Source organism: Manacus candei, unplaced genomic scaffold (genome assembly GCF_025592945.1).
Source record: "Manacus candei isolate 608988 ecotype Guabito, Panama unplaced genomic scaffold, ASM2559294v1 h1tg000115l, whole genome shotgun sequence".
Lineage (NCBI taxonomy): Eukaryota > Metazoa > Chordata > Aves > Passeriformes > Pipridae > Manacus > Manacus candei.
In genome coordinates this window covers 852,248-875,104 of record NW_026138163.1, presented here as the reverse complement: position 1 = coordinate 875,104, position 22,857 = coordinate 852,248, and the positions used below count along the sequence as shown (strand labels likewise).

Genomic DNA, 22,857 nt, shown 5'->3' with positions numbered 1-22,857 from the left:
GGAAAAAAAGTCTGGAAGCTGTGGTTTCTGGTGCACATGTTGGGGCAGCCTGGGCACTTCTTGGGCAGGAAGACCTTTCTGTGGTGGCACCTTTTGTCTGGCAGGAATCTTCATTTGGATAGATATTTTTAAAAGGTGGGACCGGCCATTGCAGCGCAGGGCAGAAAAAAGGGAACAGCAGCTCTTTCCACCAGGAAAAAAAGGCTAGAACCTTTGGTTTTGAGGTGCAGTTGTTTGGGTAGTCTGAAGACTTCTTGGGCATCAAAGAGCTTTCTGGGGTGGCACCTTTTGTCTGGCACGAATGTTCATTTACATTATGTTTTCCAGGAGGTGGGACCGGCCATTGCAGCGCAGACCTGAAAAAAGGGAACAGCAGCTCTTTCCTCCAGGAAAAAAAGTCTGGATCCTTTGGCTTTAGGTGCAGTTGTTGGGCAGCCTGGACACTTCTTGGGCAGGAAGGACTTTCTGTGGTGGCACCTTTTGTCTGGCAGGAATCTTCAGTTGGATTCAATTTTTCAAAAGGTGGGACCGGCCATTGCAGAGCAGGGCTGAAAAAAGGGAACAGCAGCTCTTTCCACAGGGAAAAAAGTCTGGAAGCTTTGGCTTCTGGTGCAGTTGTTGGGCAGCCTGGGCACTTCTTGGGCAGCAAGAGTTTTCTGTGGTGGCACCTTTTGTCTGGCAGGAATCTTCAGTTGGATTCAGTTTTTTAAAAGGTGGGACAAGCCCTTTCAGCGCAGGCCTGAAAAAAGGGAACAGCAGCTCTTTCCCACCAGGAAAAAAAGTCTGGATCCTTTGGCTTTGAGGTGCAGTTTATGGGGCAGCCTGGGGAGTTCTTGGGCATCAAATAGCTTTCTTTGGTGGCACCTTTTGTCTGGCAGGAATCTTCATTTGGATAGATATTTTTAAAAGGTGGGACCAGCCATTGCAGCGCAGGTCTGAAAAAAGGGAACAGCAGCTCTTTCCACCAGGAAAAAAAGTCTGGATGCTTTGGTTTCTGGTGCAGATGTTGGGGCAGCCTGGGCACTTCTTGGGCAGGAAGACCTTTCTGTGGTGGCACCTTTTGTCTGGCAGGAATCTTCATTTGGATAGATATTTTTAAAAGGTGGGATCGGCCATTGCAGCGCAGGGCAGAAAAAAGGGAACAGCAGCTCTTTCCTCCAGGAAAAAAAGTCTGGATCCTTTGGCTTCAGGTGCAGTTGTTGGGCAGCCTGGACACTTCTTGGGCAGGAGGGACTTTCTGTGGTGGCACCTTTTGTCTGGCAGGAATCTTCAGTTGGATTCAATTTTTCAAAAGGTGGGACCGGCCATTGCAGAGCAGGGCTGAAAAAAGGGAACAGCAGCTCTTTCCACAGGGAAAAAAGTCTGGAAGCTTTGGCTTTGAGGTGCAGTTGTTGGGCAGGCTGGGGAGTTCTTGGGCATCAAATAGCTTTCTGTGGTGGCACCTTTTGTCTGGCAGGAATCTTCATTTGGATTCAATTTTTCAGGAGTTGGGACCAGCCATTGCAGCGCTGGGCTGAAAAAAGGGAACAGCAGCTCTTTCTACCAGGAAAAAAAGTCTGGAAGCTTTGGTTTCTGGTGCAGATGTTGGGGCAGCCTGGGCACTTCTTGGGCAGGAAGACCTTTCTGTGGTGGCACCTTTTGTCTGGCAGGAATCTTCATTTGGATTCAATTTTCCAGGAGGAAGGACCGGCCATTGCAGCGCAGACCTGAAAAAAGGGAACAGCAGCTCTTTCCTCCAGGAAAAAAGTCTGGAAGCTTTGGCTTCAGGTGCAGTTGTTGGGCAGCCTGGGCACTTCTTGGGCAGCAAGAGTTTTCTGTGGTGGCACCTTGTGTCTTGCAGGAATCTTCAGCTGGAGTAAATTTTCCAGGAGGTGGGACCGGTCATTGCAGCGCTGGGCTGAAAAAAGGGAACAGCAGCTCTTTCTACCAGGAAAAAAAGTCTGGAAGCTTTGGCTTCGAGGTGCAGTTGTTGGGCAGGCTGGGGAGTTCTTGGGCATCAAATAGCTTTCTGTGGTGGCACCTTTTGTCTGGCAGGAATCTTCAGTTGTATTCAGTTTTTTAAAAGGTGGGACAAGCCCTTTCAGCGCAGGCCTGAAAAAAGGGAAGAGCAGCTCTTTCCCACCAGGAAAAAAAGTCTGGATCCTTTGGCTTTGAGGTGCAGTTTGTGGGGCAGCCTGAGCACTTCTTGGGCAGTAAAGAGCTTCCTGTGGTGGCACCTTTTGTCAGGCAGGAATCTTCATTTGCATAGATATTTTTAAAAGGTGGGACCAGCCATTGCAGCGCAGGCCTGAAAAAAGGGAACAGCAGCTCTTTCCACCAGGAAAAAAAGTCTAGAACCTTTGGCTTTGAGGTGCAGTTGTTTGGGTAGCCTGAAGACTTCTTGGGCATCAAAGAGCTTTCTGGGGTGGCACCTTTTGTCTGGCACGAATGTTCATTTACATTATGTTTTCCAGGAGGTGGGACCGGCCATTGCAGCGCAGACCTGAATAAAGGGAACAGCAGCTCTTTCCTCCAGGAAAAAAGTCTGAAAGCTTTGGCTTCAGGTGCAGTTGTTGGGCAGCCTGGGCACCTCTTGGGCAGCAAGAGTTTTCTGTGGTGGTACATTTTGTCTGGCGCAAATCTTAATTTGGAGTAAATTTTTCAGGAGGTGGGACAAGCCATTGCATTGCAGGGCTGAAAAAATGGAACAGCAGCTCTTTCCACAGGGGAAAAAAGTCTGGATCATTTGGCTTTGAAGTGTAGTCGGTGGGGCAGCCTGGGCACTTCTTGGGGAACAAAGAGTTTTCTGTGGTGGTACCTTTTGTCTGGCAGGAATCTTCAGTTGGATTCCATTTTTCAGGAGGTGGGACCGGCCATTGCAGCGCAGGCCTGAAAAAAGGGAACAGCAGCTCTTTAAATCAGGAAAAAAAGGCTGGAAGCTGTGGATTTGAGGTGCAGTTGTTGGGGCAGTCTGGGCACTTCTTGGGCAGGAAGACCTTTCTGTGGTGGCACCTTTTGTCTGGCAGGAATCTTCATTTACATTGAATTTTCCAGGAGGTCGGACGGGCCATTGGAGCGCAGGGCTGAAAAAAGGCAACAGCAGCTCTTTCTACCAGGAAAAAAAGTCTAGAAGCTTTTGTTTTGAGGTGCAGTTGTTGGAGCAGCCTTGGCACTTCATGGACAGGAAGAGTTTTTTGTAGTGGCACCTTTTGTCTGGCAGGAATGTTCTTTTACATTAAATTTTCCAGGAGGTAGGACCAGCCATTTTAGTGCAGGGCTGAAAAAACGGAACACCAGCTCTTTCCACCAGGAAAAAAAGTCTTGATCCTTTGGCTTCAGGTGTAGTTGGGGCAGCCTGGGTACTTCTGGGGGAGGAGGAGTTTTCTGTGGTGGCACCATTTTTCTGGGAAGAATCTTCGTCTGGATTCAATTTTTCAGGAGGTGGGACCGGCCATTGCAGAGCAGGGTTGAAAAAAGGGAACAGCAGCTCTTTGTCTAAGGAAAACAAGTCTGGAAGCTTTTGTTTTGAGGTGCAGTTTTTGGGGCAGCCTGGGCACTTCTTGGGCAGGAAGACCTTTCTGTGATGGCACCTTTTGTCTGGCAGGAATCTTCATTTGGATTCAATTTTTTAAAAGGTGGGACCGGCCATTGCAGAGCAGGGCTGAAAAAAGGGAATCGGGAGCTCTTTCCACCTGGAAAAAAAAGTCTGGAAGCTTTAGTTTTGAGGCGCAGTTGTTGGGGCAGCCTGGGCACTTCTTGGGCACCAAGACCTTTCTGTGGTGGCACCTTTTGTCTCTGAGGTGTTTGTTCCCTGTTAAGCAAGTCCCTTATGGTGTGAAGCACAGAGCTCTGGGACTGCTCACAGGGCATGTTGAAGGAATTCAGCAGCAGTGTGGAAAGAGGAGGTAGAAAAATTCAGTTCTGTATCTAATTGCCTTCCTCAATTAGAGAAATTGATAATCTTGTGACATTATTTGTACTGGACCCTTTTAAGGATGTACTTTTGCCCACACCCTTTGCTCCAGATGTGCCAGCTACACCCAGTGAAACCAGAGAGAATCTCAGTGAAGCCAAAAATCAGCTCTTATGGCACTTGGCACTCTATGGGGTTTGGCACTGGAGCTCAATCTCTCTGGGATGGCTGGTCCAGAACAGTTCATTTAATGAATGGTGCTGTTGCTGAACTTCCCTGGGCACATTGCAATTGGCTACTGAGGCTGAAAGGTTTCCTCGAAGGATTTTTATCTTTTGAAACTACAGGCTGAGTTTTAGGGATAAACTCCAGTTTTCTGAAAGTGGAAAGCTGATCAAACAGAAAAGACTGTTTCTTCTACAACAGATTTGAAATAGTCCACTTGTAAAAATCACAAAGCTTGAAGTCTACTCAGCAGAGCTGATTCCTCATCTGCACTGATCATCAGCAACTGGCCTCTCTCCTATTTCAGGGTCTCATCTGTGTACACTGGATTAAGGCCTCCTAACTTCTTAAGAAAAGTAGTGTTCTAAGCTCACAGTTCTGGCAAGGTTTCCTTAGTAGATGGGTTGAAAAGCAAAACTTTGTTGCCATGACCAACGAATGCAGAGCCCAAGGTGGTTTGTGGTGCTAGCTTTGCTCCACTCTCTAACTTCTGTCCAGATCAGTGCTGGCAACAAGAATTCCAGGTTAACGCTTGTTTCAGTTTTCAGGCTTTGCATTTCAAGAATGGGGAGTTGTTATTGGAAACTCTGCCATGGCTGTCAGTAACAGCCTTGGAAAACAGTTTTTCTTATTTCTGAGGGAGAAGTTTCCAACCCAGCTTTGGAGTATGCAAATAGTTGAATGACTTGTTGTACAATTGGAAATAAAAGTCAATACATTTGCTCTGATTAATGTCTTAAGTTATATTTGGCTAAAGAGTTCTTTTCTTGTTACCTTCTTTAAAAAATAGGACCCATAAGCAGAAAGGTGATCTCCTAAAGTGTTGCAACCTTTTAAGTCCACTTGTTGCCACACAACAACAGCATGCCAATATCACATCCAAAGATACAGAATCTTACTGAGATACACACAAATATAGACCTATACATATCTATGTATGCATATCTATCTACCTATACATATCTATACATATCTATACAAATACACACAAGAAAGTTTGGGGTTCCTGATGAGAGTTCTACACGGGTAATGAACAGAGGACTGGTTTGATGTGTCATACAACTGTGGGGACCATGAATGTAAGCTCTGAGCTTTACTTTATTCTCCCGGTTTGTAACTGCCTGCCTTCCCTTTGGGGGGAACACAGGCCTCTATTTTGCACGCTCTGTTTTGTTTCACTTGGCAGTGTAGACTAGGGGCAGAAGAGTTTTTGGAGCCAAACAGCTCGATCCAGATTCAGTTCCTTTAGTGGTGCCTAAAACTCAGGAGCTGGACTCCACGGTGCCGGTGGGACCCTCCCAACTCAGCACGTTCCATGATTCCATCAAGTCCATCTGTCAGCCCAGCACTGCCCCAGCAACCCCCAAACCACTAAAGCGTGTCAGCCATGGCCAGATGCAGGCGCCTCTGAAACACCTGCCGGGGTGCTGGCTCCGCCTGGGCAACCCATGGCAGTGCCCGAGCCCCCCCGAAAAACACAGCGAGAAACCTTTCTCCAGGAGCTGACCTGAAGCTCCCCTGCCTCAGCCTCGGGCCACGTCCCCCGCTCCTCCCAGCGCGGGCTCCTTTCCAGCAGCCCCCTCGGCAGAAGGCGGCTCAGGGCTCCCCTCTGCCCCCCCGGCCGGCTCCGCTCCGGCCCCGCTCCCGCCACGGCCCCGCTCGGCTCTGCACGGGGAAGGAACGCGCCCAGCCCCGGCCCGACACCCCCGGGAGCCGCGCACCGGGGGTCCCTCCCCGGGGGTCACTTGCCAGGGGTTGTTCACCGCGGGTCATTCACCGGGGGTCCCTCCCCAGGGGTCACTTACCGGGGCTTCTCCCCCGCGGGTCGCTCACCGGGTGTCACTTACTGGGCGTCGCTCACCGGGGGTCGCTCACCAGCGGCCACTCGCCGGGGGCCGCACACGGGGGGTCCCTCCCCCGGGGCCGCGCACCGGGGACCACTCGCCGGGGGTCTCTCCCCAGGGGTCTCTGCCCGGAGGTCGCTCACCAGCGGCCACTCGCCGGGGGCCGCGCACGGGGGGGTCCCTCCCCCGGGGCCGCGCACCGGGGACCACTCGCCGGGGGTCTCGGGGCCGCTGCCCGGGGTCTCTGCCCGGGGGCCGCTCAGCGGCAGCGCTCCCGCTCCCGGCCCCGCCCCGCCCGCTCCCACCCAAACCCCACCAACCGCCCCTCTCGGCCCCGCCCCCGCCCCGCCCAAGCCCCGCCTCGCCCCGCCCACTCCGCCGCCTCCCATTGGCTGCGCACCTTCGGCCCTGGAGCGAGGAGCGCGCGGGGAGCGTTGCCTGGAAACCGGCCAGGGAATCCCGGGAATCCTCGAGGCGCCGGCGCTGCCCCCCCACTCCTGGAGCAGCGGCCGGGCCCGCCCGGGGAGCGGGCACTCAGCGCCCGGCTGCGGCCGCCAAAACGGGCAGGGAAGCAGGCGCGCGGGAGGCGGGCTCCGGGCCCCGGGCAGCGAGGAGCCCTAAAAAGAACAAAAGTGTTGGAAGAGAGGGAACTCATCGCACTGTCACAGAACAGGCTGAGGTGGGAGGGACCCACGAGGAGCGTCGAGTCCAAGCCTTTTCCCGGCACAGCACCGACCCCAAGAGTCACACCGTGTGCCTGAACTCTGCCAGATCACAGCCCAGCAGCAGCTTCATGTGCCGTGAGGCCCCACGTGTGTGTTTGCTCCCCGTGTCTAGTGGGAGAGATGACACTCCCTTGGAGTGGAATAAAGATTATCCTAGTCTGGAACTGGCAGCTGTGATAAACTGTATCCCGAGAGCATTTAACTGGTAGCAGTTTTCCCTGGGCTCTAGCTTGCTATTTATCATAGTTATTTGCAGACAGGAAAGGGGAGAGAATTAAAAAATCTCTTTCTCCTTGCCCCCTCCACAACAAGTTTGAGGACATGTGGGTGTTGAAACAGAGCTTAACAAACAGTCCAGCCTTGAGAGAGTGGGGAGAGCACAGGGGGGCTCAGTTTAACCGTTTGTCTGGTTTTCTTCCTTTCTGAGGAGGATTCATTTTTCTTAGGTGGGAAAGTGCCAAAAATAGACAGCAAAATCAGACTGCAGTTCAGAGATCACACTCTCATCTCCGTGGAACCAGATCAAGAGAATGCTGTGGGTACAGTGAAGCCACCCCTGTACATTTGGGGTGGGCTGGGGAGTGCATGTGAGGCATGTGAGTTGTTGCTCTCCTGTGCAAAAGGTCTGTAAGGGTCATGCAGTTACACTGAGCTGGATCCTGCATCCCATTAGGGTTTGTTAGGATACTATGGGGTTGTTTGTTGAGTGATATGGCACATTCCAACCTTCTGGAGGGGGGGCTTCAAAACTAAATTCAGCCTATGATTCTGTATGGGAGGTACATGGCTTTTGTCTCAGGTTTGATGGGGTAGATCATTACAGCAGCTAAATGGCCTCTACAGGTCTTGATACTAGGGTTTTTTTCTATTTTTTGTATTTAAGAACAGGAATAATTTATAAAAATAGGTTTTCTCAGGAGAGGGAATTCTGCTGGTTGCAGCTGCTGCTGTGGCTGCATTTAGTCTTCACTTCTGGGTTATCTCTGTATCCAAGCAGGTGCCAGGGGCACTACTAAGTTGTTCCACAACATTGATCCATGCATCTTGCATTATACTGTGTTTATACTGCTTCTTATCCATGAAGGTTTTTTAGTATGAAATTGTAGAAGTGCTTTTTATCTCACTTTAAAAAAAAGAGGGGGACGGGACACACAGCAAAGATTATCTTGTACAGTTTGGGGTTTGTTTGGAGGAATTGAATGTTTCCCAAGAAAAACACACCATAACTTTCTGATTTTTTCCTCCATCTTGCTTGTGTCCATATTGAGACTGTGTAGGTTTTGGAGACTTTTTCCCCCAATTTTTGGGCCACCTTGCCTTCTGATGTCACACAGATCAACCCAGGATGACAGGACACATGGAAGACCTGTGTCCACAAATTCCATGTGCAACCTGCCCAGAGAGCTCTGAATTGCTTTGCACAGCTCTGACCAAGGACTGATGATGGGCATGTGATTTTTAAGAAACAGATCAGTATCAGACTGGAAATGTGTTGATGCACACCTGTTCATTAATACTTTCCCTTAAATGGCCTGTTTTCTGTACAGCATCACTCCTGGGACTCTAGCAGGGGCAGTTTTAAGGCAGCAGATGATTGTAAATAAATTTTCAGAGGTGTTTTGGAGAGTCCCTTATTGCTGTCAGAGGTGGCTGTTGGACAATTCATTTGGGAGGGTGACTTGCATGCTTTGTTGTAAGAGTGACTCCAGAATTAAGGAGCATTGGCAAGTGCAGTGAGATGAGTCTGAGGCTGTGGATCACATGTACCTGTTTCCTCCCTGCTGTCTTTTAGGATGAAATCCGCAGGGAGATGGTTTATGTGTATCATTCCTTAAGGAACAGGAGAGACACTCCCATGATGGGGACAGATGACACTGGCAGTGAGGATGGCACGGCCCAGGTTTGTTCCTGCAGACACCCCAAAACTTATCTTTCCATGGGGGGTTTTGCTGCATGAGACGAGCTTGCCCAGAATGGCAGCAGGGCCTGGGTTCTGCCGTGATCCTCAGCACCCAGAGCCTTTCTGCCCAGCCCTGCAGTGCCCAGAGGAGCTGAGGCTGCACCACAGAGGCAGTTCAACAGTGGAACTGAGCAATGTGATCTCATGCTTAATTAAACACTCGAGATGTTAACAGGATTTCTGGTGCATGCCTTATGGCCCAGTGAGCAAAGCTACTGGAGCAACTAAAACCAGCTCTTACTGGTGTGTCCTTAGCACATCCTCTACTGAGGCTACTGGATAGGCCAGCAGATATTCCCTAGGGATCACTGCCATGCTAAACCCATGTTAGATTCTGTATCCAATGGAACACACTGCAGGGGTGTTCATTTTAGGGTAGGGTGGGTCAGCACTGTGAGTAAAGACCTACCTTGTTCTGAAATGTACTTTTCAGGTTGTCTCTGTTCCTGCTCGCAGGTACAGTGTGCTTTTGCTGGGTCATAAATCCTTCCTAAGCATGGCTTTGAGCTTTGGAACCTTTATTTCTGCTTTTTTGGCAGTGAGATGCTGTGTCTTAGCTCTGTGATCCGAAACACTGGAATGGCAAAACAGGGCACAGTCTGTCCTTGTCTCGGTAATTACAGCAAGGCTTTTGGCCTGGCACTTATTTTTCTTTGGAAGTAAATCTCACTGGTCCTCCAGAGCTGAGGTTGTACACTGGCACCTGAACAACATGTGCAGATCCCAGAATATTCCTTCTTGCCCTTGAAGACTCCAGGCCTGGGAATGGAGCTCTTCTGTGCTTGTGTCAAACTATATCCAAAGACTGCGTGTGGCAGCTAGAAATAAACTTCTGTGAGCTTCCAAAAATAATGGGTAGGGCTAGGCAAGAGTGTAAGTTTAAGGCTATTTAATTCTTCCATGTGTAAACCACAGGAGAAAGCCACGTGCTGTAAACATCCCCACCACAAAAAGCGTGCTGGAACATGGAATAGAGTTCAGCATTTTCCCTACGAAGATAAAACAGGCCTGGATAAAACCGAGTCTTCTGGAGAATGCTCTCAGTGACCCCAGTGCCATGTGGGAAGGGAACACATTCCTGCTGCTCCCTCCCCACAGCCTCACACACTGCTGTGCAATAAGGACACTGCTCTCAGCTGAAGGATTTTTTTTCTGTTTCTTCTTCCCCAGCAGACTCACGGGCTGCGCTTTCCTTTGTCATACTTGGAAGCTCTGAAGCAGGTTTGGAGGAGCAGCACTGTTCATGTTAAAGAGCTTAACCTCACCTCAGATGAAGAGAAGGAAAACCTTGCCTTGTCCCTGTGGAGTGAATGTCTGATTGAAGTTCTTTGATGCTTCTGTGAATTAGCTGCTCCTCTAAAGGAGTGTTTCTGTCTACTAAGCATCTCCTGAGAGCAAGGCTTATTAAATTACCTTTTTATCCATCCAGCCTCTGGTTTGTGGTGCTGTCTAAACAAATACTTGCTTTTCTTTCCTCAGTTTTAGGAAACTGGGCACGGGGAAAAACAGGTAAGCTGCTCACTGTCTAGTGAGCTACAGCTCCATGTCTGGGGATGCACAAAGTCACTCCTAGTAACACCAATGCAGTGGTATCCCCTTCCATCTGGAGAGCTGCTAAAGTTATACATGGGGCAGGATCCAGAACCTTGGGCATAGAACAGTAACTTGTTTTTTTTCATTTGTAAAGTTCAGCAGCAAGAAAACACGTTTGTTCAGTTTGACTGCCCTGACAGGACAGAAGCTTCTCAGTAGAAGCTGTGTGTGTGTAACAGTTTGTTTGGATACATGTCCAGAATAAAGACAAGTGCCAGAAATATTCAAATGCACAAAATATCTTTTATTACAGTGAGAATAATAATAATAGTAATAAACTTAGCAAGAGGAATTAAAAACTAAAAAGGATACAAAATAACTACCTTATCGGGTGGCATTAAAACAAATACTACGAACAGCATTTAATACAGTATTAACTAGTGAAAAGGGATACCAAAAAAGGATCTTAACACAATATTATGGATAACACGATATTGGTTAGTAAAAAGGGAAACTAAAGGAAAAATACTGTAAACATAAAAGGGGAATTAAAGAAACACTAAAAGGATATTAAAAAGTTTGTTCTCTCAGTTGCTTCCTGTCAATAAACTGTGCTTACCCACACAGACAGGCCAGGGCTGCCAGGATCTGCAGCAGCTGGTGGGTGCCCGTGCTTAGCGGGCGTCCCCATGGAACAACACAGTCTCCATGGCAGGATGAGGATCGCTCACCCCAGCAGTCCTGACACCCCATTTTATCAGCTCTACATTACACCACGTAGGGCCAGTACCCAGTATAAGGTGATGCCTGAGTGGCAGCCAAACACCACCTAAATCATTACCTAATGGCAACAGTCTGTGCATGCCCTGCTGTAGGGCAAGGGGCCAGCGACCCCTGCCCACATCATCTTCCTCCCATCATCATCTTTCTCACCCCTATGTATGACCTCTCCCACTGTGTTTCAAGGGTAGATGTATCTATCTTGCAATATGTAGCAAAACCAAGGAAGAACTCAGCTCTGATAATAGGGGATATCAGGCTGACTTGCTAAAAAGCACAATGGACCTTACAATTCGCTTGTGCCATGAAGTTACATTGTACCATACTCTGGCTGGTTTCACATCCTAATATGATTGCGTTCTCACGCATCTATGCTCCATTGATCATCTAATTCAAAAGTACCCCCCTTACAGACATGAAACAGTTTAAAGTCCTGGAGATGTAGAGATTTTTTTCTGCCATCAAATTGGCTACAGGATTTGGTCCTGTCTTTGTGGAGGATGAATGCCACTGTCCTTTTATGTTTGAGTTAATATTTTATTGCTCAGGCGGACTGTCAGTGGGAGAAGTGGTGGGAAGGATCCTCCACTCAGGGGCTGGAGCTTCAGCTTCTAAAGAAGGCTGTACTTAATCAAAGAGCTGCAACTCAGGATTTCTCCCTGCATTCCAGAACTTTTCATTTAGCCAGCTGAGAGTGCCCAGGGCACAGCCAGGTTAATGTTTAACTCTTCCAACACTGTCCTCCTCCCAGGATATCCTGTCATCCTGAGAAGAAGGAAGGGAGATGCTGTGCCTATTCCCTAGGGCTGGGCAGGAAGCAAAATCTTCAAAGCCCTGGCCCTTCTGAAGGAGTTGATCTTGTGTTATTCCTCAGTAGTCAGCACTGAAAATTCTGTATCTGAGATACAATGAAAAGGAGAGTTGCTGAGAGGCTTGTCTGGGGGAGAGTGTTTTTTTGGTTTGTTTTTGTGGGGGTCTTTTAGTGCCAAATGAAGGTTGGATCATGAAAATCAGTCTCGTCACAGACAAAAACTGTAAAGGCATTTTCCTTTCTTTCACTTTCTTACCCCTTGCAAATCAGAGACAGTTCCTAGAGGACAGGAGAATAAAATAAACAAAAAAAGAAGTTATTTTTCTACTCTTGAGGCCTGTGTCAGGTCTGTTTTGAATGCATTTGAATCCTGCTGCTTCCAGGCTCTTTTTCAAGTAGCACCAGATAAATACCTGTGAACTGCTGAGATGAGAGTGATCATTCTTACTTCACAAAAGGTTTCTCTTTTTTTTCCTATCCTGTGTCCCTTTTGTGTTCTGTGCTATGGAGTGACTATATTTTTGTTCTAAGCTAATTCACTGCTGCTGTTTTGGGTACAACTAATGTCAAGCAGCAAACCTGTAACATGCCAGAAACAGGCTACAGTGTGTTGAAGACACAGATTATGTTTGATTGTGTGTAAATACAGAGTTAGTTGGGTTTATCTGATAGCCTGGCAGAAGGAGAGAGGACCAGGACAAACTGTTTTCAGTAACTGTGCTGTTCAGACCCCTGATAAGATGGAGAGTGCTTTGGAACTACTGATATGCTTTGAATAAGAAAAGAACAATCAGGTCCATTGGCACTGGCTTATCAGGAAGGAAGTAAAATGCCAGCACTTTTACAGGAGCAAAAGGAAATGTTTTAGACACTTTGGGCCATTTTTCCATTGACATTAAATAGCAGGGTGCTTTTGAGTGTGCTGTGATGAGTGGAAGGATTTATTACCTTGACAGAATTACAGGTGAAGGTGTTCAGAGAGGAGTCCTCAGCAACAAGAACAGCTCTTTGGGTAAGTGGCCACATGTATTCATGCTTTTGGTAGAGATTCAGGAATTCTCTCCTTTCTTTCTCCCTGAAGTGCAGTGGCTCACTTACAATGTGCAGTTTTTCAGAGTGTCACATCCTTGTGCATTTTGTAATATCCTGGCAGCATGTTTGATATTGGGTGTGTAACAGGCTGTTCATAAAATAATGCTGGATCATTGACTGGTGTGTCCTCTGCCTTCAGTCACTGGGTATTTTCATGTTCCAAAAAGAATATATCTCAGCCTGTGCTGGGAAGGGAAGGTGGGATTCACCATTAACTTACCCCAGCAGGCATGAAACATGCTCAGATGCACTATTATCTTCTCAAAGTTTACAGATTTTTATTTTTGTACCTTTTCAAAATTTATTTCTAGGTTCTTTCACATGCTTACAATTTATTTTGTGATATTCAAATTCGATGAGTGATAGTGCACATCATATTTGATTGATTTTGGATTCTAATTGATTCCTGTCAATGAGATCCCTGTGACACTCTGAAATCAATGATATGTGATTCAACCAAGGCACCACTGTTCTGTACATTAGGTAGCAGTCGGGAATTTAGGAACTAAATGGTCACAAGCTATAAATGGAGAAAATGTTTAGATTTCAATAGCCCTTTCTTTGGCATTTATTCACCCAAATATGTTTCTTGGGAAAGTTAGTTTTCCAAAGGGAAGGCTTTCAGTAAAAGAAAGGTCATTGATTTAAGGTTTAATAAATTTTAGCTAAAAACAACAGGCTCCATTTGGGTGTAAAATAATTTAAGTATTTCCTGCAGGCAACCTTCATGTTTTAGAGCTGTTGCTCAGAAGTTTCATTCTTCTCTGAAGATGTCAACTGTAAATATAAAAATGCCTCACTGAAAATGTAATGGTTCAAAGATTCTACCTGAAATAAAAATTCCTGCCTGGGGAAAGCACTATAATCAAAAGAAAGTGGTCTTAACTGTTTTTTTCCTGTGGAGGCCACACTTGAAAAGAGTGCTTCAAGGCAGCAGGGTTGGTAGGGAATGCCAATTTTTATTTATTTATTTATCTACTCTCCCCCACAGATGATGATAGTCCAGCTTTGAATCAGCAATACACTTCAGCCACTATTACAAGGCAATATGTGAGCTGCTGCTGCTTCCAAAATGCAGTATCCTGGCATTTCAGTCAACTTTATAATCTGGCAAAAACCCACTGTCTACATCTTGAATTTGACCCAGAGTCTTTGTAAATGAGGAATGCATTGAAACAAAGTCAAGGATCCTTCTGTGACATGTTTCTGTGAGTTCAATCTTCTGAGACCTCTGATGAGTCTGGCAGGGCAGTGCCTGTGTGCAGAGGGGCAGGGAAAGAGAGTCCCAGCCCAGCAGCAGTGCCAGGGAGCAGCAGCATTTGGTCTGTTGAGAGCTGCTCTTTTTCTCCTGCCACCCTCCCCTTCTGGGCCTCGGTGAGGCCTCAGTGCTCTGGGCCTTGGTCCCTGGGCTGGGCTGGGTCAGTCCTGTGGCCATGGCACTGCTGGCATGAGCTGGGCTCCACTGCACTCTTTCCACCACACAAGGGGCTCCATTTGCTCCGGGCACAGCCTGAAGCCTCAGCTCTTCTTCTCCAGGGCTCTCAAGAAGAAGCCCAAGGAGCAGACTCTCCAGAGGGTCCTTGCCTTGCTGGTTTCTCCCTGGAGTCCATGTGCTGCCCTCAGGGTCCCACTGTGGGGGCTGAGGGGCTGAGGCTGCTCCAGCTGGTGCTGGTGGTGGCCAGTGCCCCTGGAGATGGCAAATGGGGCCTGAGGAGCCCGGGGCCGATTCTCTGTTGCTGTGCTGGGGAGCGGGGCTGGCCCTGGGGCTGCAGGAGCTGCCTGAGCTGATGATGTGCTGAGCATTGCAGCCCCAGAGGGCCTGTCCCTGAGCTCCATGGCCTCCATGGCCTGCTGCAGGGCCAGACCTGAGTGTGCTGCTCTGCTGGGCTGGGGCAGGGGCAGGGAGATGGGGGGACCAGGGAGGGGCTGGACTGGGCAGTGCCAGGGAGGGGAAAACCCCAGTGTTGAGCTGAAGGGTGTGAGTGGGCAGGGTGGGGGCTCTGCCGCTGCTTGGGCACCTCTGGAGTCAGCGTTTCCTTTGGCAGCACAACTTATCTCAGAGGAGATGGTTTTGCAGAGTTGGCTTTTCCCCCTCTTTCTCAAGGTTTTCTCTTTTGTTTTCTCATCCCCTGAGGGGAAAAGGGGGAAGGGAAGCACATGTCGATCCCTGGTTTTATCTGTATACAAAAGGGAGCTGGGGTGGGGAGGTAGGGGGGAAACAAAGCGATTTATCCCTCGATTCTCTCTGTTTTATCCCATTCCCGCCTCCCTCGCCACACCCCGGGCGACTGTTTCCCCGCCGCCCCTCCTCGCTCGTCCCGCGGGGCAGCTCTTTCAGCTCCGGGGCGGCGGAGACTCCCCCGGCGCGGCCCTTTGGTTTCCCTCGGTTTATTCTCCGGAGCTGATTCTGTTCCCAGCTCGCCCCCCTCTCTGGCGACCCCCGCCAGGGCCCGTCCCGGGGCGGCTCCTTCAGTGCCCCGGGCGGCGGGGACCCCTCGGGGCGGCTCCCCCAGGGCCCCGCCCGCCGCCGCCGCTCCCCGGGGCCCTCCCCGCTTCCTGCCGGGATCGGACACCGCCGGCGGCCCCGGCCCTGCCGGGCTCCATCAGCCTGAGCAATTGCTGCCAAGGAGGGGCCGGGGGCTTCCTCTTGGCCTTCGTCTCCCTGGCGCTGGGGCTCGGCTTCTACCTGCGCCAGAAGGTGAGGGGGGTCCCAGGGGGTCGTGTGTCCCCCCAGAGCGTCTGTGCCCCCCCGGGGACCCCCCACCCCGCTGTCACCCCCTTTTCTCTCCCCACAGAGCTCCTGAGCCGGCGGCGGCCGCAGCCCCTCCCCGGGGCCTCGGGCCCAGCCTGGACCCCCCCTGTCCCTGTGAGGATTTTGGGGGGTCGTGTGTCCCCCCCTCCCCTGCTGCCACTCCTGATCCCAGGAAAGCTTCCCAGTTCTCCCCAGTCCCGGTTACTGCGGGGCAGTGGGGAAGGGGCTTGGGGGAATCCCAAGGGGTGGAGCCGAGTTTGGGGGGGCAGAACAGGCCCCGGGATGGATCGGGAATGGGGACCCCCCTGTGTTCCCCCCTGTCAGCCCGCTCTGGGGGGCTCTGGGAGGGAACTAACCCCTCAATAAGGCACCCAGGAAACTTTGAAAGGTGCTGGGAACCCCCTAAACCTCCACACAGGCTCTGCAGGACTGCCTAAACATACTCAGAGCCCACCCAGGATCCCACCCAACCCCTTCTCTGGGGGGACTTCTCTGGGCACTGGTGGTGCTGGGAGCCCCCCCGGCTGCGGGCGAGGAGCTCTCGGGTGAGCGGGGGGTGGGAAGGGGGCGGTCGGTGGGAAAAGGGGGGTCAGAGGGGACAGAAGGGGTGGTGGGACCCCAAACTGAGTGGGAGGGGATTCAGACCCCCCAAAAGTGGAGGGAGGAGGGGCAGTGAGGATGCCCTCTGGAGCCCTGTCAGAGCCCTGACACTTCTGGGGTGACTCCAGGAACAGCCTTCACTGGCCCAGGGACATTCATCTCCCCAGCCTCACACACATCCCCTGCAAAGGGCCCTGTCTCCTCCCTCACCGTCCTCTGCCTTTCTGCCCTGGCCCTTTCATTCCACACCAGCAAAGCAGCCTGGGCACCATCTCACCTGGGCACTCAGAGGGCTTCTGTGAGCAGGAGGGGCAGATTTCTCTGGAAGGTGCATTTGTCCCCTGTCCCATGGCACAGGGCACAGCTCAGGGTGTGAAAACACTCCCAGGCACACACATCCTGGAGAGCTTTTTCAAGACAAAAATAGGGAGAGGAAAAACCAAAGAGAGATGAAAGGTGCCCCAAAAATCAGGAGCTTCCTCTGAGCCAGGTTTCCATAACTGAATCACTGGTGGGATATTTACTTTGATAAGTAGCTACACAAAACTATTCATGTACACAATGAAAGAATCAGCTTAATAGAATATATAGAAGGTGTTGTCAATGAAAACAAGTGGAGAAAAATTGTTGAAATTAAAAAAAAAGTAAGAAAATAAAGGTCTGGCAATGCTGGCCAGGAAGCCTTCAGCAATTATCAAGAGTTCTGTTCTGCAGAGGTTTCAAGTGTCTCCTAAATTCCACACTCGTGGCTTCAGGCCATGACTTGCCAGAGCAGTCCCAGAGCTGGCCACTGCCCAGAGATGCCCTGGGGCAGCTCAAGTGCCCAAGTGGGACAAGTGGCCCGGGGTGTGTGGGAGCCGTTTGGAGCAGGAGCTGGTGGGCAGGAAGGGCCCATCTGGGGAGGGTCAGGGAACCCCCCCGCAGCCCTGCTGCCCAGGCTGAGGAGGGTCCTCTCCAGCCCCAGCACACCGGGTGCCCTCGGGGGCTGCGCTGCCGGGGCTGTTCCCGGCACTGACTGGGGAATCTCCCGGGGTGCCCCGCGCGGGGCGGGGGCGGGGCGGAGGGCGGGCAGGGGGCGTGGCCGCGCGCTGATTGGCTGCGGCGGGGGTGTCTCCGCCCGAAGCGCGCGAAGGGCGCCATCTTTGGCGCGTGGAGGATTCGGGGGCGGCGGCCCCGGGAAAAGCTGCGCTTGGTGTGTGTGAGCTGGGGGGGTCTGCGGGGAAAGCGGGGTCTGGGGATCCCCTCGGGGGCTGCGGGGGGAAAGGCTGGAGGGCTCGGGAGGGCTTAGCAGAGGAGTTCGGGGGTTCCCGAGGAGATTTTGAGGGGTCCCTGAGGGGACTCAAGGGGGGGGAGGTTGACGGTCCCTGAAGGGGTTTGGGAGGCCCTGAGGGTTTTTTGGTTTCTGAGGAGATTGGGGGGTCCCAAGTGGGCTTGGGGGATGTCTGAGGGGGTTCGGAGGTCCTGGGTGGGTTTTGCGGGGACCTTTGCAGCAGTTTTTGTGGTCTCTAGGGGGTTTATCGGGTTCCAGGCGGCTTTGAGTCTCCCTTAGAGGGACTGCGGGGATCCCTGAATGGGCTTGGGGGGTTCCAGGTGTGTTTTGCGGGTCACTAAAAGGTTTTAGGGAGTCTGCGGGGGGGGATAAGGCCTCTTATGGGAGTTGGGGGGTCCTTGGGGAGGCTTCGATGGGTCTTGGGGTGGATTTCTGAGAGGATTTCAGGGGTTTTGAGGGGATTTTGTGGAGTCCACGACAGCCCAGCAGTGAACGTGGCGGGGAGGGGGGATGTTTTTGGTGTCAGAGGGTCCAGGGGGGGCTCCTGGGGTGAGATGGAGGGTTGGGGACATCAGGGATGGGGTTTGGAGGCAGTGGGGAGGGGTATGGGGACAGTGGAATTGGGGGGAATTATGGCCATGGAGAGGCTCTGGGGACATTGGAGACACCAGGGGGGTCTCAGGGTGTTAAGGGGGGAATTAGGGACACCAAGAAGGTCTTGGGAACCCCAGGGGGGTCTCAGGACTCACCTGCTCTTGGTGCTGCCCCTCCTCTTTCCCCCTAGACATCATTAACCCCTCCCAAATGTCTCCCAACCCCCATTTTCCTTTTAAACCTTTCCCCCTACAGATCCCTTTGACCTCCCAAGACCCCTTTTTAACTCCCCTAAATGCACCCAAAGCACCCCAAAACCCCCCAAATTCTAATCCAACCCCCCCCAGATCCCCCCAAATCTCCCCCCCCCCCTTCAAATCCTTTCCAACCCCCCAAAGAGGGATCACCCGGCACCCTGGGACAGGAACACAGTGGGCTGTACTGGGGGCACTGGGCTGTACTGGGAGGGCACTGGGGGGGCTCAGGTGTCCCAGGACAATGAGGCCCAGCTCCAGGAGAGATCTGGGGAGCAGTGAGGAGCTACTGGTCTGTACTGGTCTGTACTGGTCTGTCCTGATTTGTACCCCCAATCCCCAAAGCCCCTCCCCAGCTCCTCCAGGACCCTCCCACACCCCAAAGCCCCTCAGACCCCCCCAGGCCCCTGACTTGGTCCTGCTGCCCCTTGAGCATCTGCAGCTGCTGCAGAACCAGGCATTTCATCAGCAAATGTGCAGGTGACCCCAAGCTGGGGGTGTGTTGATGTGCTGGAAGGCAGGAGGGCTCTGCAGAGGGACCTGGCCCAGCTGGATCCATGGGCTGATTGCAAGGGGATGAGGTTCCAGCAGGCCAAGGGCCGGGTCCTGCCCTTTGGCCACAAGAAGCCCCGTCAGCCCCCCGGGCTGGGGCCAGAGTGTCTGGAGAGCAGGCAGGCAGAAAGGGAGCTGGGAGTGGGGATGGACAGGAAGCTGAAGAGGAGGCAGAGTGTAGCCAGGTGGCCAAGAGGGCCAATGGCTGGTGGCCTGTGTGAGGAAGAGTGTGGCAGCAGGAGCAGGGAAGGGATTGTTGGGCTGGAGTGAGCGCTGGTGAGGCCACCCCTGGAGTGCTGTGTCCAGCTCTGGGCCCCTGAGCTGAGGAAGGCCCTGGAGGAGCTGGAGCAGGTGCAGAGAAGAGCAGCGAGGCTGGGGAAGGGAGTGGAGCGGAGCACAAGTGGTGTGAGGAGAGGCTGAGGGAGCTGGGGGTGTTGAGGCTGGAGAAGAGGAGGCTCAGGGGAGACCTCCTGACTGTCTGCAAGTCCCTGCCAGGAGGTTGGAGCCAGGTGGGAGTGGGGCTGTTCTGCCAGGAAGCAGCAGTAGGACAAGAGGGCTGGGTCTTGAGCTGTGCCAGGAGAGGTTTAGGTTGGATATTGGGAAGCAATTTTTTGCTGAGAGAGTCATCAGGCCTTGGAATGGGCTGGGCAGGGAGGGGGTGGAGTCAGCGTCCCTGGAGGTGTTGAAGGTGAGAGTGGATGTGGCCTCAGTGCCATGGTCTGGGAAGCACAGCGGGGTTGGATCAGGGATTGGACTTGATGATCTCAGAGGTCTTTTCCAACCCAGCTGATTCTGTGATTCTCTGATTGCCATTCCTGTGGCAGCACATGCTTGAGGCTCCATCCCCAGGGTGATAGAGATGTCTGTCCATATCTATCTCCAAGGTTAGTGTGTAAATGTGTGGTGTTAGAAAAGCAGGCTAAGTTGTGGGCTGGTTGTAGAAGGAGAAGGAAGCCCAGAGGCCAGTGCAAGCAGGCAGCCCTGAGCTTGCACATCATCTGCACTCTCTGCAGGTTCCTGTCCTTGAGCACAGGCCCTGAGGTGACCTTGATAATAAGTGCAAGGCAGAGGTGCTGCTGAGAAAGGAGAGCCCTGTGGTGGGGAAGACAAGAAACTGTGAGTGCCCTGAGAAGGTGCTGTGTCCATCCCCTGTGTGCCAGGTGAGCTGGGGCTTTGCTGCAGAGCTGCGGGCGCTGATTTGAGGGTCTCCAAGTGCTGAGATGGTGGGCACCCAGGAACACAAACTGTGCCTGGCCACGGAGCCTGCAAGGAGGAGCAGAGACAGCCCTGGCAGTGTGGGGGGCCAGGTTGTCCCTGTGCCTTCCCCTGCAGGCCCTGGCTGTCCCTGCTGGGCCCCTGTCCATCCCCATCAGGTCCCTGCACAATCTCCTCTCCAGAGCTTGACTCACTGCAGACTTTGCAGGGAAATCTGTGCTGGCAGCTGCATCCTGAGCCTAAGGGCAGTTTGTATCCTCGAGTGCTGATCTATCCTGGGGACCCAAGGGATTCTCTGCCATTCCATCTATGCAGCAGGAGTCACCCTCCTGCCCTTGACTCCCTGCAGAGGAACAAGTGCCATGTCTCATTTTGGGAGAAGCCAGATGCTGCCCCCGGGCCATCAGAAGTGGTGCTGAAGCCTCTTTCAGCCCAACCCCGGGTGCAGTTTTCTCATCCCCTCACTGAGTTCCCACTCCCCCAGCCGGCACTGACCAACCAGGTCGTTTGGCACCCGTGGTTTGGTGGTTTGGAGAAACAGCCTTGAACTGGCAGGGGGCCAGAGAACCTCCAGTAACAGCCCTGGAAAGTTTTAAATGACACTACATTAATACAGCTTTTGATTAGAATGTAGCAACTCAATCAAGTGCTCATGAAATGACCTCACTTCCATCATCCTCCCAATTAAACACATTTTTTTGGGCTGAATCTGCTTAAATCTCAGTGGTTTGGGTTTTTCTGGACTGAATCTTGGTGTTTTGGAGGTTTTTATGGTCACAGGATGCCCGGTGAGCTCTAGAGATGGACTTGGGCAGGAGGAACCCCCAAGCCAACGCGCTCAGCCCTTGTTTTCCCCCCCATCAGGATTTGTCCTTCCCAAAGCTTGGGCGGATGGAGGAGGAGGCTGGGAGGAAGAGGAAGATGCCTTGGGCCCCCCAGGCAGGTGAGGAGGAAGTCAGTGTCCCTTTGGGCGGGTGTTGTGCTGGCTCTGTCAGCCCAGCATGGCCCCAGCTGCAGGACAACCCCGCTGGCGCCGCCGTCCTGCCGGGGCCGGAGTTGGGGGGATGTCCTTGGCCTTCCCTGTGGGCCGGAGGCAAATCCCCTGCCTGTCCTTCTTGCTTCCTGCCCCAGGCCCCGAGCTGAGGAGGGAGAGCCCGGAGGACAAATCCCCCCGTGAGACCCTGGTGGGAGAGGCCGTTTTGAAGGGCTCCCCGGCGCAGGAAGGCAGCGGGGAGGAAAAGGGCCGGAGATCCCCCCGCAGGAGGGGCTCCAAAGCCATCCCAGGGTGCTCTGAGGAGGAAAGAACCAGCCTGTGCCGGGAAGGCGGCCAGAGCTTGAGCAAGAACTTAAAGGTCGTTGTCCCAAGGCAACATCCCACTAGAAAGGAAGCCTTCAGGTGCTTGGAATGTGGGAAGAGTTTCAGGAACAACAGCCACCTGATCCGACAGCAGCAGATCCACACAAGGAAGCGGCCCTACACGTGTGCGGAATGTGGGAAGAGCTTCAGAGACAACTCTGATCTCCTCAGCCACCAGCGCATCCACACTGGAGAACGGCCCTACACATGTGAGGAATGTGGGAAGAGCTTCAGTGACAGCTCCAACCTCCGCACCCATCAGCACATCCACACTGGAGAACAGCCCTACACGTGTGGGAAATGTGGGAAGAGCTTCAGGCAGAGCTCCACCCTCCGCTCCCACCAGCGCATCCACACCGGGGAACGGCCCTACAAGTGCTTGGAATGTGGGAAGAGGTTTATGACCAGCTCCCATCTCTACACGCATGAGCAGACACACACGGATGAGAGGCCCTTCCGCTGCACCGACTGCGGGAAGGGCTTCAACCGGAACTGCACCCTCGTCAGGCACCGGCGCATCCACACCGGGGAGAGGCCCTACAAGTGTGGGGAGTGTGGGAAGAGCTTTGCCCAGAGCTCTACCTTGACCTCACACCAACGGACCCACCGGTAAAGGGAAGCCCTACCAGTGCCAATATATTCTGTGAGTGCAGGGCTTGAGGTGTGTGGGATTGTGTGGACACAGAGGAAGAACTAACATTCAGAAACATATCTGCTTCCCTGTCTCAATTAATAAACCCCAGAGTTTGACACATTAATAATATCCATAGCAATTGTGATTTGACTGTATATTGTGACCTGCATATGCACATGTGAGCATAAGGACATACGAAACAGGTGTTGTAGTTTCTGCAGTTCTTGTGTTATGGGTGAGGGGAGAGAGGATTCGAGCAAAAAATTGTCTGAACATTTTGAGAGTGCAGAGACATCTGTCTGACCATCACTAGGTGTGCTTTGATTTGAAGGCAGAGCATGTTAAAGAATGCAATAACTTAAAACCAGCTGCAATCTTGAATGTTTGCTCTTTTATCAAAAACAATAGCACTAATAATTACTAATAGTTAATGAGCTAACATGCAATTAATGTATCTGCTCCTTTTGACATATGTGTCAGTTTAATAATTTTAAATGAATCAGAGCATTCATAACAGGAAATCTCCCTCAACCTCTGATTTAAATGTAACATTCACTAAAGGATTATAGAGGGGACTTAATTTTACTGACTGTTTTAACAGTTGTCACAGCTGTTGGAAGAAGGAAAGGCAATTGAAACACTCCAAAAAGGGGTGGGGGGGCAGAATGAGAGTAGTTTAATAAATGTAAACATGGTCTCTGAATGCCACACATAAAACATTGAGCAGATCTGTAACTCCAGGAAGCTGCTGTACACTGTGTACGTTT

At 51.9% G+C, this 22,857-nt stretch overlaps 1 protein-coding gene and 1 pseudogene across 1 annotated transcript in view; one reads left to right on the top strand and one right to left on the bottom strand.

Moving 5' to 3' along the window:
- LOC127461897 (zinc finger protein 271-like) overlaps positions 1-22,676 on the top strand; it is a 406,813-nt gene extending 384,137 nt beyond the window's left edge. Inside the window, exon 9 of the mRNA XM_051770094.1 lies at positions 21,775-22,676. Coding sequence (XP_051626054.1) covers positions 21,775-22,069 — 295 coding nt within the window. The 3' untranslated portion in view covers positions 22,070-22,676. The remainder of the gene's footprint in view (positions 1-21,774) is intronic.
- Positions 1-22,857, bottom strand: part of LOC127461896 (zinc finger protein 493-like) — a 431,778-nt pseudogene that overhangs the window by 391,133 nt on the left and 17,788 nt on the right.